Source organism: Neospora caninum, chromosome X (genome assembly GCF_000208865.1).
Source record: "Neospora caninum Liverpool complete genome, chromosome X".
Classification (NCBI taxonomy): Eukaryota; Apicomplexa; class Conoidasida; order Eucoccidiorida; family Sarcocystidae; genus Neospora; species Neospora caninum.
The window spans coordinates 5593322-5608960 of NC_018396.1; the positions used below are offsets into that span (position 1 = coordinate 5593322).

A 15639-nucleotide genomic window follows, 5' to 3' on the forward strand; every position below is an offset into this window, starting at 1 on the left:
CTTTCCCGCTTGCCGACTGCCCCGACTACTCCAGCTCCTGCCGCCTCAACCTTCCAATATCATCCCGTCAAGATGGCGCGACCCAAGACACGTTCTCTGGCGGCCTTCCTGCTGCTCGTCACCCTTGGATCCCTCTTGATCGCGTCCGAGGGAGTGCAGCTTTCCGTCTCTGCCTTGCGGAGACTTTCTGTGAGTGCAAAGAGAATCGCGACATCGGGAGTGGGCTCGGCGAACGGGCCTGGTGTTCGTAATATGGTTGGGGCATGGAACAGATTTTCTCAAGGACAGGAGGAAAACCCACCCAATCAGACCCGTCCGGAGATAAAAATGAATGTCCAATGGGCTAAAGATAAACCGGTTATCGGATCCAACGGTGGTGAAGGCAAAATTTTGGAGGCAGCTCGGAAAATTGCACACCAGCATGGAGGACTCTTGATGAATCCCGGCCAAATCAGGGCCGCCATGCTGACGGAATTCATGAACACCCTAAATAGAATCGACTTGTCTAAGTACGAGAATCTCAACGCGGACCAACAGAGAGACTATGAAGACACACAGCAGTCAATCAACGCCATGTCTCCGGAGCAGAAGGCAGCCCTTATTAGCTCCTATCAGAACGAAAAGAAAAAGACAGGATTAGCACGTTTGCTATTCAAGCGCAAAAAGGACAGGATGGAGAAGCAGATGATGATGGCAGCGACGCACCTTAACCAGGACAGGGATGAAAAAGGCAATCTTAACAGAGGCGCAGTGGGAAGAGCAATTCAACACGCGAACACCAGATTTGAGGCCGAGGAGAAACGGGAGCAGGAAGCGCAACAGCAACAGGCGCAGCCGGAACAAAAGCCAGAGCCCAAGAACGACACGCGCCTGTGAGCGGTGTGTAAGCGATGACGTTTCGGGAATCGCACGATTTCGTAGAGTGTGGTTGTTTTTTGGCGTGCTACATCCTTTAAGCCCGACTGGCGCCAGGCCACCGTTGGATGGTTAAAAGCTGGCGACACCGCACTTTTTCCGGTCAATCGTTTTCCATGTCGAAAGACAGCAACCACTTTCAATTTGCTTTTCCACCGAGCAGCGAGAGCTGAATGACCTGTCTCTTTCATCCCTTGCTTAAGCTGGGACTTGAACTGAACGGTTTCTCGCATATGGGCCCTTCAGACATTACTGAGAGTGACCATAACCGTAGACTTCTGTGTTGCTGGCGACATTAGCTGAGCTGGTTTTCTTGTACTTGCCTTCCAGTACCATTCTTCGTCTTGTTTTGCACGAAACGGGAGTCGATCTATTTGCAGCTAGTCATCTGCCGTGCGGGTGAGCCGTTCAGTGGAACAATAATGGGGTTGCACCATGAGGTTTCAATCGACTTTCGGGGCATTCACGGAGACTCCTGCATGGCACAGTTTCATTTAGAGGCGGACCACTAGTTCTCCATGCGATGAGCAGGATAGAGGAGATCACTGTTTATTCACGTGAGGTGAAACAGCTGGCGTCTTTATTACATGAAAGTGGGATAGGCGGCGCACCTTACAGTCGGTATTTCTCAGCGGAAGCTTTCAGCAGGCAGCGCAGGCCAGATGGTGTTCGACCACTAGAAGCACACAAAGGCAGGGGTCTCGCGAGTTGCTTTGTTAGGTTGTTTGAGAGAAAGGCTAAGAAGGGGAGAATTGACAGTTAAAAACATCGTGGAACGAGTGGTGTCAGCATCGATCCGGTGACGGACACTTCCGTTGTTCTTGCTCCGAGGGAACGTATCACTTGGCCATATTCATAAACCCCTGGATAGGTCCAGCCATATCAATGCATACCAATTCAGGTGTGTACCATTTCCTATGCTCCTTAACATAAGCTCTATCTAAAATTTATCGCACATCATTCTTATATCGAGGAACTGCTGGGAACTGGCTGCCGGCGCAGAGGCCGCAGCTGGTGGGTTTATGGAATGTGTTGTGACTGATGGTATGAGCGGACGCTCCATCTCTCTCCGTTGTGTGTTGCTTTTCTATTTCGCTGGCAGTTCTCTCCACTTCAATGAGTCAGTGGCTCAGCTTTCTCGTAGCGAGAAAGGAACGGCTAGCGACGCGACCTTTCGTCCGGTCCGAGAGGGGGTTTTCCACGCGGATGTGCAGCGAAACAAACGCGGAGGCAGCGCCCCGCGTCGCCTTCCCGTCCTTCACACATGCCGTCGAGCCTTTCTGTCCGCTTCACGATCAGCCGCTTCGTGGTTTTCTGCCTGTTTCCACGTTTCGCATACAATATGTGATCGTAGCTCTCCAATGCGTCCTCATTCCTGTTTCGGGGAGCGTGCAATCCACTCCCCTTCTTCTGGTCTAATCCCTTTCTCCCCCCGCTCTGGTACTTTTTGGGTGGTGAAACCTTCACTAATCAATCTCCTCTCTCTCTCCTCCCGTCGCCCATTGGACGAGGTCGACGTGTCTGCGGAGATTTTCGCTTGTCGAAACACAGTCAGAGACAACTGTCGTCGAAATAGTTCACTTGGTGCGCATGCCTCTTGCGGTTGAATCGGCCGGATCGACGGCGGCATTGCTCAAAACCATGCTTCCATCTCTTTTTGCTCCGCTTTCCCCCCCGCATTCTCTTTTCCGACCGGCGTTTTGTGTGCGACGGGGAAAGTTACCGAGCGCTCAGTCTCGTGCGCAAAAAGCTATATCTCACCGGTGACGAGCTTCTCTTCGCGGCAGCAAAATAGACTCTGCCCCCACTGTGTGCGTGTGAAGGCAGCAGTTTTGCCTTCCCTCGTCACTCCTTTCCTCCCTCCGCTTCTTTTGTGTCTGCATGTGGGCGTCCGGTTGGGTATTCGTTTCCCGCCCTTCCGCTCTCCTCTCTGTGTGGACGTGTTCTGATATTATGCGTCTTCCCACGGCCTCGTGTCCCCTCTCTTCAGGTCTCGTCTGTTTCGCGCGTGCTGACATGCGCCGTTGATTCGTTTCCTGCACTCGCGATCACCGCACACCTTGTGTACATACGCCTCGTGGCGCATGTAGGTTCCGTCCACTGTGCTTCGTTCTTCTGGTGGCGCGCCGCGTTCGCTCTGCCGTTGCCCCTGCCTTTTCCACCCCCCCCCCCCCTCGTCTTCTACGCGGGAATGGCGCCGACAAAGCAGCGCGTAGGAGCTCTGGACGTCCGGGCTCTCGTGGCATCGATCCGGCCCGCGGTTCTGGGCTTGCGTGTCACAAACGTGTACGACTTTTCCTCGGGAGGCGGCCGCGGCGCAGGCAGCAGTAGCTACATCGTGAAGTTAGCGGGGAAGGATTCGAAAATCTTCCTCTTCATTCACGCCGGCTTCCGTCTGTACACCACGGAGTGGAAGAAGGACAAGGGGGCGCTGCCGTCGCCCTTTTGCATGCGGCTCCGCAAGAGCTTGCGCGGCAAGAAACTGGAAGACATCCACCAACATGGAGCCGATCGCGTCGTCCTCCTCACCTTCGGCAAGGGCGAAAATACACTCCGTCTCATCGTCGAGCTGTACGTGTCTGGGAACATCGTCTTGACGGACCACACGAACCTCATTCTGGCGGTCCTCAGACGTCACACGCTCAGCGCGCCGTCAGCGGAAGGCGGCCCTCAGGGCCCCCAAGAGACAGAGCAGCGAATCGCGGTGAACGAGTACTACCGCCTGGACTCTCCGGAAAGGTCGCTGCTTCGGGACGGCGTCCGCCCGGTGGACTTCACCGCCGATGTCGTCAGAAGGCAGTTGGTGGCCATAGCTGAAGAGTCAGGCCCGCGCACAGAGACCAAGCCAAGGCCGCCAATCACCTGGTCGCAGGCTGTCGCACGCCTTGCTCCCTTCGTCAGCCCTGCCGTCGCCGTCCACGCGCTCCTGGTGGCCACGCAGGGAGACGAGACGGCAAAGAAGAGAGTCTTGACGCAGGACAGACTCGACGAGGCTGTGCATGTGCTGCGGCGCGCAGTCGTCGAGTGCCTCAGAACGGTGCGTCCCGGCCTCTCTTGGAGCCCAGAAAAAGAACGACGAACGCAAGATGGAGCACACATGCAGCGCCCGAAAAAAACTCGCTGCGAGAGAAGGCGTACGTGGGCGCGCCGTCCCCAGCTCCGGACGAGCGCCGGCGAGACACTCTCCCCACGTGGGAGTGCAGACGAGGAAAGGAGACAAAGCCTGGAGCAGGGAAACAGGGCGGGAACAGAGGGACGCAGAGACAGGAAGAGAGCACATATATAGGGAAAGACAGGAGATAGAGAAGCCGAGCGAGCTCGAGAGGAGGAGGGCGAATAGAGTTTTTAAGACGGCTGGAGGGAGAGAACGAACAGATGGATGGCAGGAGAGAGAGGGAGAAGGGGGAGATTTCACGAAGGGCGACCAGGTAATGGCAAGGAAAGCGGGGGAGAATGTGGGGCGACAACTGGTTAGAAAAAAGGAGCAAGGAAGGCGTCTTCACGCTGGGGCGGGTTTTTCCTTCTCCCCCGTTCCACGTACCTTTCCGGTGCCTGTTCTTTAGCATTGGCGTCTTGCCGTGTCCTTGCCTCGTCCGCGTGTGCGTCTTCGCGTGTTTCGGTCGCGTGTTTTCGCGTTGCTGTCGTGCAGCCCGCTTGGTTCGCCCCGCCTCCGTCCATCGTTCCTTCGCTTTTCGCGTCTCTCGTGTCTGTTTTCTTCAGCTCTGCGCCGTGAGCTCGTCGGCAGATTTTCTCGGGTCCGGCCCCTTGCCACCCGAAGTGGCGACTCAGTCTCTGGCGTCGCCGCCCGTTGAAGGCTACATTTTGGCCACGCGGCGTGCGTCGCTACCTTCGGAAGCGCAAAAGAGCCTTTCTTTCTCGCTTCTGTACGACTACGAAGACTTCGCGCCGGTCGTTCTCCGCCAGTTTGCAGATTTCCCGGTGCTGGCTTCCCCGCAGGACATCCAACGCGAGAGAGAAGAACGCGCGTCAGATGCTGTGCAGCGCTCGCAAGTGGAGAAGCGAACAGAGGGCCACGAGGAAGTCAAGGAGGACGACAAGGAAGAGGAGGAGGCAGATGAGAAGGAAGAGGAAGAGAAGGAAGCGAGAATGGAAGCCAGAAACGATGGAGATGTGGCGGCTGCCGTGGCCGCAGTGCACGGAGGGGTTGCGGAGGGAACGCGTGTGTTGCTTCACTTCCGAGACATCAACGTGTGCGTCGACGAGTACTTCAGCAGCGTCGACGTGCAAAAGGGCGAGCGAGCTGAGGCGCTGGCCAGGCACGAGGCGCTGAGTCGAGTGGAGAAGATCAGGAGTGACCAGGCGCAGCGCATGCAGCAGCTTGAGGAGGAGGCCGCGAGTCTCCTCGAGGAGGCCCAAGCCGTGGAGGCGAACGTGGGGCTTGTCGAGCAGATCATCCAGCTGCTGCGCGCAGCGCTGGCGACCGGCGTCGACTGGGACGAGCTCGGGCGCCAGATGAAGCAGCAGGCCAAGGAGGGCCATCCTCTCGCGGTCCACGTGCAGGAGCTGAGGCTGGAGAAGCAACGCGCTCTCCTTCTGCTGGAGGCGCCGGGCGAGGAAGCGAGCGGTGCGACGACGGTGGTCTCCATCGACATCACCCTCTCTGCCCACGGCAACGCCCAGCTCCTCCACTCGCAGGTGAAGCAGCTGAAGGCGAAGACGCTGAAAACGTCCTCGGCGACTGCCGCCGCGCTGGCGGCGGCAGACCGGAAGGCGCAGCGGACGCTGAAGCAGAAAGAGCAACAAGTGCTGCAGGCCCAGCAGCAGCTGCAGAAAGTTCGCAAGGCGTTTTGGTTCGAGAAGTTCCACTGGTTCATATCCAGCGACCACTACCTCGTCCTTGCCGGCAGAGACGCACAGCAGAATGAGATCCTCTTCCGCCGGTACCTCCGCGCGAACGACGTGTACGTCCACGCAGATGTCCACGGCGCCGCCACGTGCATCATCAAAAACACCGGGGAAACCGACCCAGGAAAGACTGAGGAACCGCCCGTCCCCCTCGCCACGCTCCAGCAGTGCGGCGAATTTGCGGTCTGCAGAAGCAGCGCGTGGAACACAAAAACCCCCGCTGCCGCCTGGTGGGTGTATGGACACCAAGTCTCGAAATCCGCCCCCAGCGGCCTTTATCTCAGGTGAGAAGGCAAACGAAAAAGAAACGACTGCCTGGAACAGGCGGACGGTTTGACCAGAAAGGAATAGGGACGGGCCTTCTGGAAAAAGTGCTGCGGTTGGAGAACGCGCTGGGTGTGCTCTGGTGGGAGATCCATCGAGAGCTTCGCCTTGGTTTTCTCGTGGAAATCGCAAACTTCGCATGTTTGATTCACAGGACTCGCCGACGCGTCGCCTCCTGTTGCAGGGCACTCATCGTTTTCTCTAGCGCTGTCCGTTCATTCGGTTGTCATTCGTTTGTCATTCGTTTGCTCAGCCGTTTTTCTCGCTGTTCCGGGGGCGTGTGGAGAGACCCCGCATGGCGTCCGTGGCACTGTGAGGCTCTTTTCTCGACGTGTTGCCGGTGGCACTTGCTCTCTCGTTCCGGGGTTTTATCGACGGCACGCTGCAGCGCGTCTTCCCCATTTTTTCCCCTCTCCGGCGAGGTCCTTTCTGTCCTTGCCTTCCGTTGCTTCCCCCTCTTCTCCGCCTCCTGTCGCGCGCTTCCTATCCATGCTGCCTTGTCTCCGCACCACGGCGCATGCGTTTCGCGGCGATGCACTACCCTTCCTCTGATGTCTTCATCCTCGTGGCCTTCTTAATCCTCTCCAGTTCTCACTGTCCCTTTTTTGTCTTTTTCCAGCACCGGCTCCTTCATGATTCGCGGACGACGCAACTTCATCCAAATCCACCGCCTCGAGATGGGCTTTGGCCTTCTCTTTCGCCTGGCTGACGAGGCATCCGTTGCTCGACATGTCGCCGCTCGAAAACGCTTGCAACTCGAGGAGGATGACAACAAAACCCCTCCGTCTTCCTCGTCTTCTTCCTCTTCCTCGTCTTCTTCCTCTTCCTCGTCTTCTTCCTCTTCCTCGTCTTCCTCCTCTTCTTCCTCTTCGTCTTCTTCTGCTGTTCCTGAAGAAGAGAGTAGGGCGCGTGGAGGAGTGAAGGCGAACGTGTGTGGCGAGAAGAAGAATCTCCGCATTGGATTCGTGGAGCCTGCGGCGCAGTCACGAAGCGGTCCTGGAGAACTCACCTGGGAGAGAAAACAGAGGAACCCGGCGGAGTTCCTCAGAGAAATTGACATCGAGCAGTGCGCGGTGAGAGAGAAGGAGTAGAGAGACAGCGCAGAGGGTACAGAGACAGCGCACAAATCTCGGGCTGAAGCTGCAGAAAGGTGAAAGGAAGCCTGACGACACATGCTGCAGAGCACCGGCCGTCGGAATTGCACGGAGGGCCGGTAGAGAGAGGCAGACGCGTGTTCTGTCTGCTGGAGGCGCAAAGACGTGGCCCGCTGTGGAAAGGTGCGGTTGATGCGTCGCCATGGAACTCAAGAACTTGGCTGTCGGTGTCTCTTGATCGGCTTTTGCAGGGTGTGAACGCAATTCGCGAAGTCCTCGCATCCGGTGGAGCGCGCGACGCCGAGGGAAGTGCGGCGCCGGATGGGGCTGCCGCAGTCCTCGCGCACCTCGAACGGCAGGAAGTGCGGCAGAGACAGCTGCAGGAGCAACTGAATCAAGTGAAACATCAACTTGAAGAACAACTGAGAACAGCGTCCAGAAGCCCTTCAATCGGAGTGAGTCGGAATGGAAAAGCGAGAGAAAGAGGCGGGTGTGCAGGCGCAGAGCCCCCGGTGGAGTGTTTGCATAAAAATGCAGAAGACACTGCGGCAACAGCGATTCTTGGGAGGTCGATGGAGAGGGGACGGTGTCCTTGCCAGACTCGAAGCTCGCGCGTTTGTCACAAACCTACACAAATACTGTGAGTAGGGGCGGACTAGGACAGAAGGTACATTGTTTTTCTTGGAGATACCGGAACACGGCCTTTTTGCATTGTCCCTTTGTCCTAGACACAGAGTGCGCGCCGCGAAGGCCGGTATGCGAGAGGCAGCGTCGAGTTCTCCCCTGCAACGCTCAACGAGGACGCTCAAGCCAGCAGAGACACTTCTGTGGGGCGGCGAATTCGGCGGAGACACCCGACGGGACGTCTGAGTGTCCAGGACATTGCGGAGCTGCGAGGTATGGAGAAACTCGGAAATGGAGCCGCCGGAGGGAGGGAAGAAATGCGCTCATAAAACAGAGGGACGTGCGACTCACCCTCCTCGACGCGATCTCTTTTTCGCGTAGTCGTGGGGAAGCTCGAAGGCCGCCTGTCTGCGCAGCTGCTTTCTGTATGTACACCTGCCAGACCAATCAAAGATGGAAGTTCGCTTGGGAATAGCAGTCCTCGTCGAAGGCGAGAAGTGTGGACGGACAAAGTCGCTTCGACTTTTTCCGCTGCGACGCGCGAGAGACTCTCTCTTGCCGTCGAGCCGCACACGAGAACCCAAACCGCCCGCGGTCGACGCGTTTTCTTTTCTTCGGCAACTTTTTCGACGGCCTGCGTGTGTGCTTCTCCCCGCAGGCGAAGCCGCAGATGCAGAGCTGGTCGAGATGCGCCAGGCAGTTCTTGCGGAGCAGGCGCGTTCGCAGGAGGCGGCTGCGTCTCGTCCGGAGGCGGGCGCGTTGAACGGAGTCGCCGGAGTCCCCGCGGCGCCTTCCTCTTGCGCAGCTGAGGTGGACGTCGGGGATTTGCGTCCGCTTCACCAGGAGATGCTTCAGAGGCAGTACAGTGCTGAGACTCACCGGCTGTTGATGGCGGAGAAGCTGCGCGAGGTGGTGTTGCAGCGGGGGGCTGAGGGCGTGGTCCGGGCCGAGCGTGCGAGGAGCCGCCGCGCGTCGAAACTCGCCAAGAGCGACGGCGACGACTGCCACGTCACCTTCTCCCCAGACCCGCCGAAAGTCGTCGAGAAGACCATCACTGCGTTGCATGTGGATTTCGACGGCCTCCCGCCGGAAGTTATTCCGCGCCACGAAGAGCCCGCGAGTCCGCTGCTGGTGCAAATCGAGGAGGAACTGCGCGAGGCTCGCGAGACAGAGGCGAGTGAACAGATTCCCTGGGCACTCCGCAGAAGGCCCACAGGTTGGCCTGCGTGGGTGCCGCCCGAAGAAGCAGAGACGCAAGCAGAGTCGGACCGTGATTCGCGCCCCGGTCACGCGCGAGAGGCGGGTAAGCTGTCGAAGCCCCCGTAGAGAAGCTCGGGGCAGAGTGGCGCAGTTTCCCAAGACGTGGCCGTCCACACAGACCGCTCGCGAACTCAGGCCTTCGCGCTCTGTGTCTGTTTCCCATGCTCTCTCTCGTTTTCTCTGTCTTCCCCACTCCCTCTGTCTCTCTGTCACTTGATGATGGGCTGCCTCGCTTGCTTCTTTGTCTCAGAGGGAGGACCTCTGTCGTCGCGAGAAGTGTCTCCTGACGCGCCTGTGGGAGATAGCGCGCCTTCTGGCCCCGGCGAGGGCGGCGAGATATCGCGGCAGGCCGCGTCTGCGACTCCCGGCGTCTCTGGGCTCGCAAAGACGCCGTCTCCGTCCCTGAGGGCTTCGAGGGACGAAAACGAGATGCAGGCGGCTGAGAATTGGAGCGGCAAGAGAGGCGCCTGCCGGCCGACAGGCTCCGCGGGCACGGGCAGAGACGCCGTTGCAAAACAAGGCAGCGACCGGCGCAGCCCCTCTGCCTTCAGCGAAAGGTCGACGCTGTCGGCGCAGAGTTTGACTCTAGCTGACAGTCGAATCAGCAGACGAATGAGCGTCGACGGGGGCCCTCCGCCAGTCGGTGAGTGCGCGAGGAACGCGAGAGAAACGAGGGGACGAAAGAGAGAGTGAGGAGAGAGGCGAGAAAGAAAAACTGGAAAAAAGACGAAAGGGAGAAAGAAACGAGACTACCGAGAGAGAGTGAGGAGAAAGAAAAAAGAAGAGCTGCGCTCAGGTGCGACGATAGAGATGCAGCGTCGTAAGAAGCAGCCAAGCTTTGAGCTGGAGAGCGGGATGACGAGCTTCCGGGGAACCCGAGATGCGCCAAAACGCTTCCCTCACGTCCTGGCGTGCTGCCTCTTGCGCTTTCCTGTGAAGGCTTCACCGAAGAGACACTGCCCACACCGCGGGAACTCCTCTCTCGCAGCAGCATCGACTTCCAGAACAGTGGAGGCGACGACGCAGAAGAATCAGTTGATGATCAGGAAATCCACATCATTGTAAGTTCGAAATTCGGAACGCACGAGTCGGGCGAAGAGACGAACCACGAGGCGCGTGCGGTGGAGGTACACTCTCCGACATGCATGCATCTTCAACGCCAAAAACACCTCACGCAACTTCCCGATGTCTACGCGCACCCTCTCTCTACATATGTATATATGGGGATTTGTGTGAATTTGCCTGAAGAGGCACGCGTGTGTGTCCATTTACTTGTGGAGATGCATATATATCTGGAGAGATACCTGTGCGTGTATTTGTGTGTTTCGCGGGCCAGCGTAGGCGTGCCGTCTCGCCGGTAGATGCGGGAGCGTCACATTTCGCGCTTTTCGAGTGGCAAAAACTGACAGAGGACTTGTCTTTTGTGAACAGGTGCGGCGCTTGTCGATAAAGGAGGAGAAGGAACTATTTCGATGCCGCAGCGCCGACCACGGCCCAACTCCCAAAGGTTTCTCTTCCGGAGATGTCCCGTCTGCAAAGGATCTCCTCACTCTGCAACAGTACCTCTCCGACAAACTCGCCTCTCCAGGTATAAAGGCCTTCATGGTATTTCCACGTCTCTCTCTCTTCATCTATCTACATCTCTATACATATAACAATCTATACACATGCATGTGTATTCAGTTGTATCTGTATATCTGCATATGCTGTCATACACTTGTACGTACACATACGTGTCTGCATGCAAGTATGGAAGTGGGTGTATGGACATGCAGTGCGTCGTGTTTCGAATGCCCGCCAGGTTCGAGGGGAGCCTGTTTGCATCTCCGCCTGTATGCGGCGGTCACACATGAGAGAGAGAGTGGAATGCAGCCTGTGACGCGGACCCGTCGCGCACGTTGCCGCACCCGCGTGGTCTCTCTTTTCCTTTCTTCCAGGGCGAGGGATCTTTGTCTCTGGAAGCTCTGCAGAGTCGAGAGAGGTGCTGGCTTTTCCTTTCGGACTCCTGCTGCGTCTTCTTTGCGTGTCTGAACACAGTTCGTTCGGAGGAAGACGACGAAACGACGTCGGCCGGGACGAGAAGAAGCAGACGAGCCGTCAGCGAGGGCAACGCTCCCCTGTTCGCCGAGCGCGGGGTCGGAGGCAGGTTGAAGGAGAGACCAAAAGAACTTTTCCTCGACGCATGCGCCAGTCCACTTGCGAGCGGAGAAGGGTGGCAGGAAGATGCGAGCGCAAACGTAGGGGAAAGCGAACCCTGTGAAGGACAAGAAGAAGAGGACGAGGAAGAGTTGCAAGAAGAGGAGGCGTCTCCTTCGGACGAAGAGGCGGATACTACAGAAGACGACCAAGACGCTGACGATGCGGTCGAGGAAGAGGTGAAAGAAGAAGAGCTCGAAGCTGGGACAGTGCCGAGGAAGAGGATCTCTGCGGCGGAGCGACGGAGACTGAAGAAGGGAGACAGAGGAGAGAAAGGAGAAAGAGAAGAGAAAGAAGAGAAGACCAACAGAGAAGAGGAAGAAGAGGGAGGAAAGGAAAAGAAGGCAAAGGACCCACGCCTTCAACCTGTTCCCAGGGGCAAGAAAGGCAAACTCGCAAAGATGAAGAAGAAATACCGAGAACAAGACGAGGAAGAAAAAAAGTACAAAATGTCGCTCATCGGCGCTGAAGAGGTAAGCGTATTTCTCCCTCGTTTCGCTGAAAATTCCAAAAACCCTGCATCTCGGTATGGCGCCACGCACACCTTTTCTGTAAATCCAACAGTTCTCCGGCAAAACAACGTATGTGTATTTTCATGGATACGTATGTATATATATATATATACATGCAGATACAAATGCATATGGAACGATGTATATTTGTCCAAAGGCCGTGCACGCATACGTGTGCATGCACGCACTCTCTGGGTAGGTATTACGTATAAACGTGAATGTGGAATTGGTCGTCTGTGTGTGCCTGGTCTCTATGCGAGATTAGGATGCATGTCGCAACTGCCTCATGGTTTGTTCGTGTATCTTTGCTGCGGTGCGCTTGAACATGTAGACTTTTGGTCGTGTGTCCCTTCCGTTTCGCTTCGTTTTCTCGCCTTTTCTAGATCAAACAGCCTGGACCCAAAGAGACAGGCAACACGGCGGCACCTGCTGCAGGCGCAGCGAAGAAACTCCCTGGTCGAAAGGCTGCTCAGCAGCGAGAGGAACGGAGAGAGTTGAAGGAATTCTTTGAAGAAGAAGGAGAGGAGAAACTCGCGGTGAGGCCACGGCACTGGCGCACGCTTCGCCTGCATGAACATAAGGTGTCGCCTGTCTCCTTGTGTATGCGTCATCTTCGGTCTCTTCGGACAAACACATTCGGTTTCCCTTCGGACTGCGCATCTGCCCGCCCTGGAGCTGTGTAAAAACAAAACTTTTTTAAACTCCTCAGGTGTCGATCTTTCCGACCCTCGTTTGCTTGTTTCCTCCTCTCTGGGGCTGACATCCTCCTCCGAGAGCAAACGCCGGAAAAGCTTCTCAGAGACTGCAGCGGAGATGCACGTGGAACTCATGACCGAACACAGACAAATCCCTCAATGCCTCTGTACAGTTTAGCTCCATATCCTAGTTAGTGCTCAAAATGGTGGATAGACATCCATGCTTACCTATACATAAATATAGATGTATACAATTGTATGTTTTTTCATATTTTTCTGCATCTATATATATACACACGAGTATGTCCATCGTATATATATATATATATATATACAAGGTACAAGTGTGGAAGAGGGGGTTCACGGCGCTAGGAATGTGTGTGTGTGTGATAGAAATTGATTGACATGCATTTTTGTCCTTAGGAGCAATGCAGTCAAATCGACCTTCTTACTGCCTCGCCGTTTCCCGAAGACGCCTTGCTGTGCGTGGTGCCTGTCACAGCGCCGTACTCGGCAATGAGCGTGAGTTCTTTTCACGTTTTTGTGTCCTCCTGCGAAGTTTTGTCCGTCGTGCCAGCGCGACTGGTGAAACAGTGGCTCTCCTCTGCGCCGTTCGTAGCATCCACGTTTGCGCGTCTTTCTGTATCTCTCTGCAAATGCGTTGTGGAAGGTTTGCATTCTGTATGTACCCCTGCGTATCCACCTTTTTGATGTATATGCGCCTATCTCCGTGCATGTGCGTATATGTAGATAGATGTACGTCCACATTTGCTTATGCCGTCATAGAGAGGTGGACGCATACATGCGCGGAAATGGAGGAGCAACTATCCGTGCGCTGGACTTCGTGTTTGGTTCTTTCTCTCAGAAATACAAATTTAAGGCGAAGCTGGTGCCGGGGTCGATGAAGAAGGGGAACGCGGGCCAGGCTGTCCTCAGGCACTTTCTTCAGCAAGTTGAGGACATCCGCCTGAAGCACCTCATCAAATCTGTCACAGTACGCACCCATTCACTTGAAAGAAAAGACAGGAGAATCAAGTTTTGCGACGCACGAAAAGGGGATTTAGCGTAGATACGAACGCATGCGAACATGCACACTTGGAAGGCACATGGCTCTTCTTTCCCTTTCTCACGCCGGCTTCTCATAGTGCACATACGCATGCATGAATATACTTGTATGCGTGTGTATGGATCGGCGTGTGCGTATACTTCTGTGTGTTTGTCTGAGCACAGTGTGTGTCCCTATAGAGTCTGTCTCCGGCGAGACGTGTCCACACATGATGTCCAAATGTAGATCTTTTTGGTCAGGAATCGCGTTTACACAGGTGCCTCTGAGCGTCGCTGCGGTGTCTTCGGTTTCCTGCTTCCTCTTCAGCTCGCCGAAGTCGCTCTCTCCATGATTGGCGACGTGCGGGTCAGCGTACCCGGCATCCAAAAACAACTCACAGCGGCAAGACGCCAGAAGCAGGCACAGAAGAAAACGACCTTCGCAGTGGATGCGTAGCACTGCACTGGAGAAGCTGGTTCCTCTCCGGACCCGTGTTCGATGTAGAGACGGCGGATGAGTGGAAACACAGACCAAACCGTGGATTCAGGCGGTACTCGGTTTCCAGGAAGGCCGAATGCAACGCGTTTGTTCGAGGGGCTGGTTGGCGTGCCGATCGAAAAGGACTGTAACGGGACGAAGCCAGGAGAGGAGACAGAGGTTATACATGTATATATGTTTGAACTTTTCTAGAGTCGAGTGCATTAGGGTAGAAAGCAAACAGGAATTGCGTGCTGTTAAATGAGCGGAGCAAGTGGGGCATACACGTCCTGATGCAATCTTTCGTCCACGAAGCGACTGAGGGAAAAAGGCGTCCACGCTGAGCAGAGTCTCGTGGGGAGCGTGCAGGGTCGCCGGCGGAGGCCTCGCTGATAGTTTGGAGTGACGCTGCGAAAACTAGAGGCAACCGAGCACGTTTCCACTTTGCGTAGGTGAATCTCCGTTTTCGGAAACAGAAAGGCCACAATAAAGCTGGGGTAATTGGTTTCAAGTGTGAATATTCACCGCGCAGACTGAAGCGAGTCGAGCGGCGGAACACTCAGACTGCAAACGTCCCAGGTGTACGTACACCTGGAGAGGGCGCGCCGGTCTCAATGTCTGTGGTTGACGTTGCGCATTTTTTATGTTAACTCCACGGAGCCCCGCGTCGCTTGTGCCTGTGGATCCTCTGTGTCCTCATTTCGTGCTTTTGCGTGCGACCTCAAAAAAACGGGTATCCGTGGGCACGGAGTTGCATTCGAGAAGGGTGTCCCTGGTGTGCGTGGCCGAGGTGTAAAAATCCGCATCCCACGCAGAGGTGGATCCATGTGCCGTTCAGCGTAAGGTCGTTGCACTTGTTTTCGCTTTTTTTGGGAGTGCATGAGTGGACACCCCTCATTTCCCACTCACATTCTGCACGGTTTTACGACGACCACCACCGGGCGCGCGGCATCTTGATGTGTCGTCGCGCTTCTCTTACGGCGTTTTGTGTACCACACACATCGTCTGCATACCTCCCCGGCGTCCCCTCTCCACTTTCGCTCTCGCATTTCCCTTTCTTCTGCAATCCGCCGTTTTCCCCTTGCATCCTTCTCGTCTCCCCCCGACGGCATCGCGCGCGAAGCAGAGCCGTGTTCACCGGCGATTTCCTCGACCTTCTCGTTCCAGGAGAACAGAGACAGGCGACGACAGAGCTGAGGCCGTTTTGCGGCAGTTCCGAGTCTCCACATGCATGGCGTTCATCACAGCAAGTCGCGTGGCCCCGCCGGTGCCCTGTTCTCACCTGCACTGCCTCGCCAGGACGCAAGAAATGCATGCAGTCGTGGGGACATGCAAGGGACTGGCAAGCGTCCGGATCTTAAGTTGTGCGCGTCCAACCGAGAGAGTAGCCGTCGCCCGCTTCTCTCTGTTGACTTGGGGGATCTTCCAGCGAGCAGAAGAGAACCGCCCTGGTTGCAGTTGGGGTCAACGCAGCAGTTTTAAATCGAGGACTGCATGCACTTGCCCACGAATAAAGCAAGTGCATGCACCGAAGTTGAAACGCACGTGTGTGGGAGCGCGGCTGCGATGTGGAACCACGTTTTTCCCCGTCGCAGTTTTGCGTGATTCACTGGCTTCTCGCTGTTCTCCTT

The 15639-nt window shown here is 56.1% G+C and overlaps 2 protein-coding genes across 2 annotated transcripts; both read left to right on the forward strand.

Moving 5' to 3' along the window:
• Positions 1-876, forward strand: NCLIV_051340 (putative toxofilin; the record flags this gene model as incomplete). Its single annotated transcript, XM_003884688.1, has 1 exon — positions 1-876. A coding segment is annotated over one exon (876 nt), but the record flags the coding sequence as incomplete, so codon positions are not given.
• Positions 877-3106: 2230 nt separating this feature from the next.
• NCLIV_051350 (hypothetical protein) lies at positions 3107-13987 on the forward strand (the record flags this gene model as incomplete). The annotated part of the gene is made up of 14 exons (XM_003884689.1): positions 3107-3952; positions 4636-6065; positions 6725-7178; positions 7451-7654; positions 7928-8096; positions 8482-9126; positions 9334-9726; positions 10023-10144; positions 10515-10671; positions 11121-11752; positions 12175-12327; positions 12910-13008; positions 13352-13480; positions 13859-13987. The coding sequence occupies 14 exons, from the start codon at positions 3107-3109 to the stop codon at positions 13985-13987; spliced, it is 5562 nt and encodes a 1853-aa protein (XP_003884738.1).
• Between the last annotated feature and the right edge of the window lie 1652 nt (positions 13988-15639).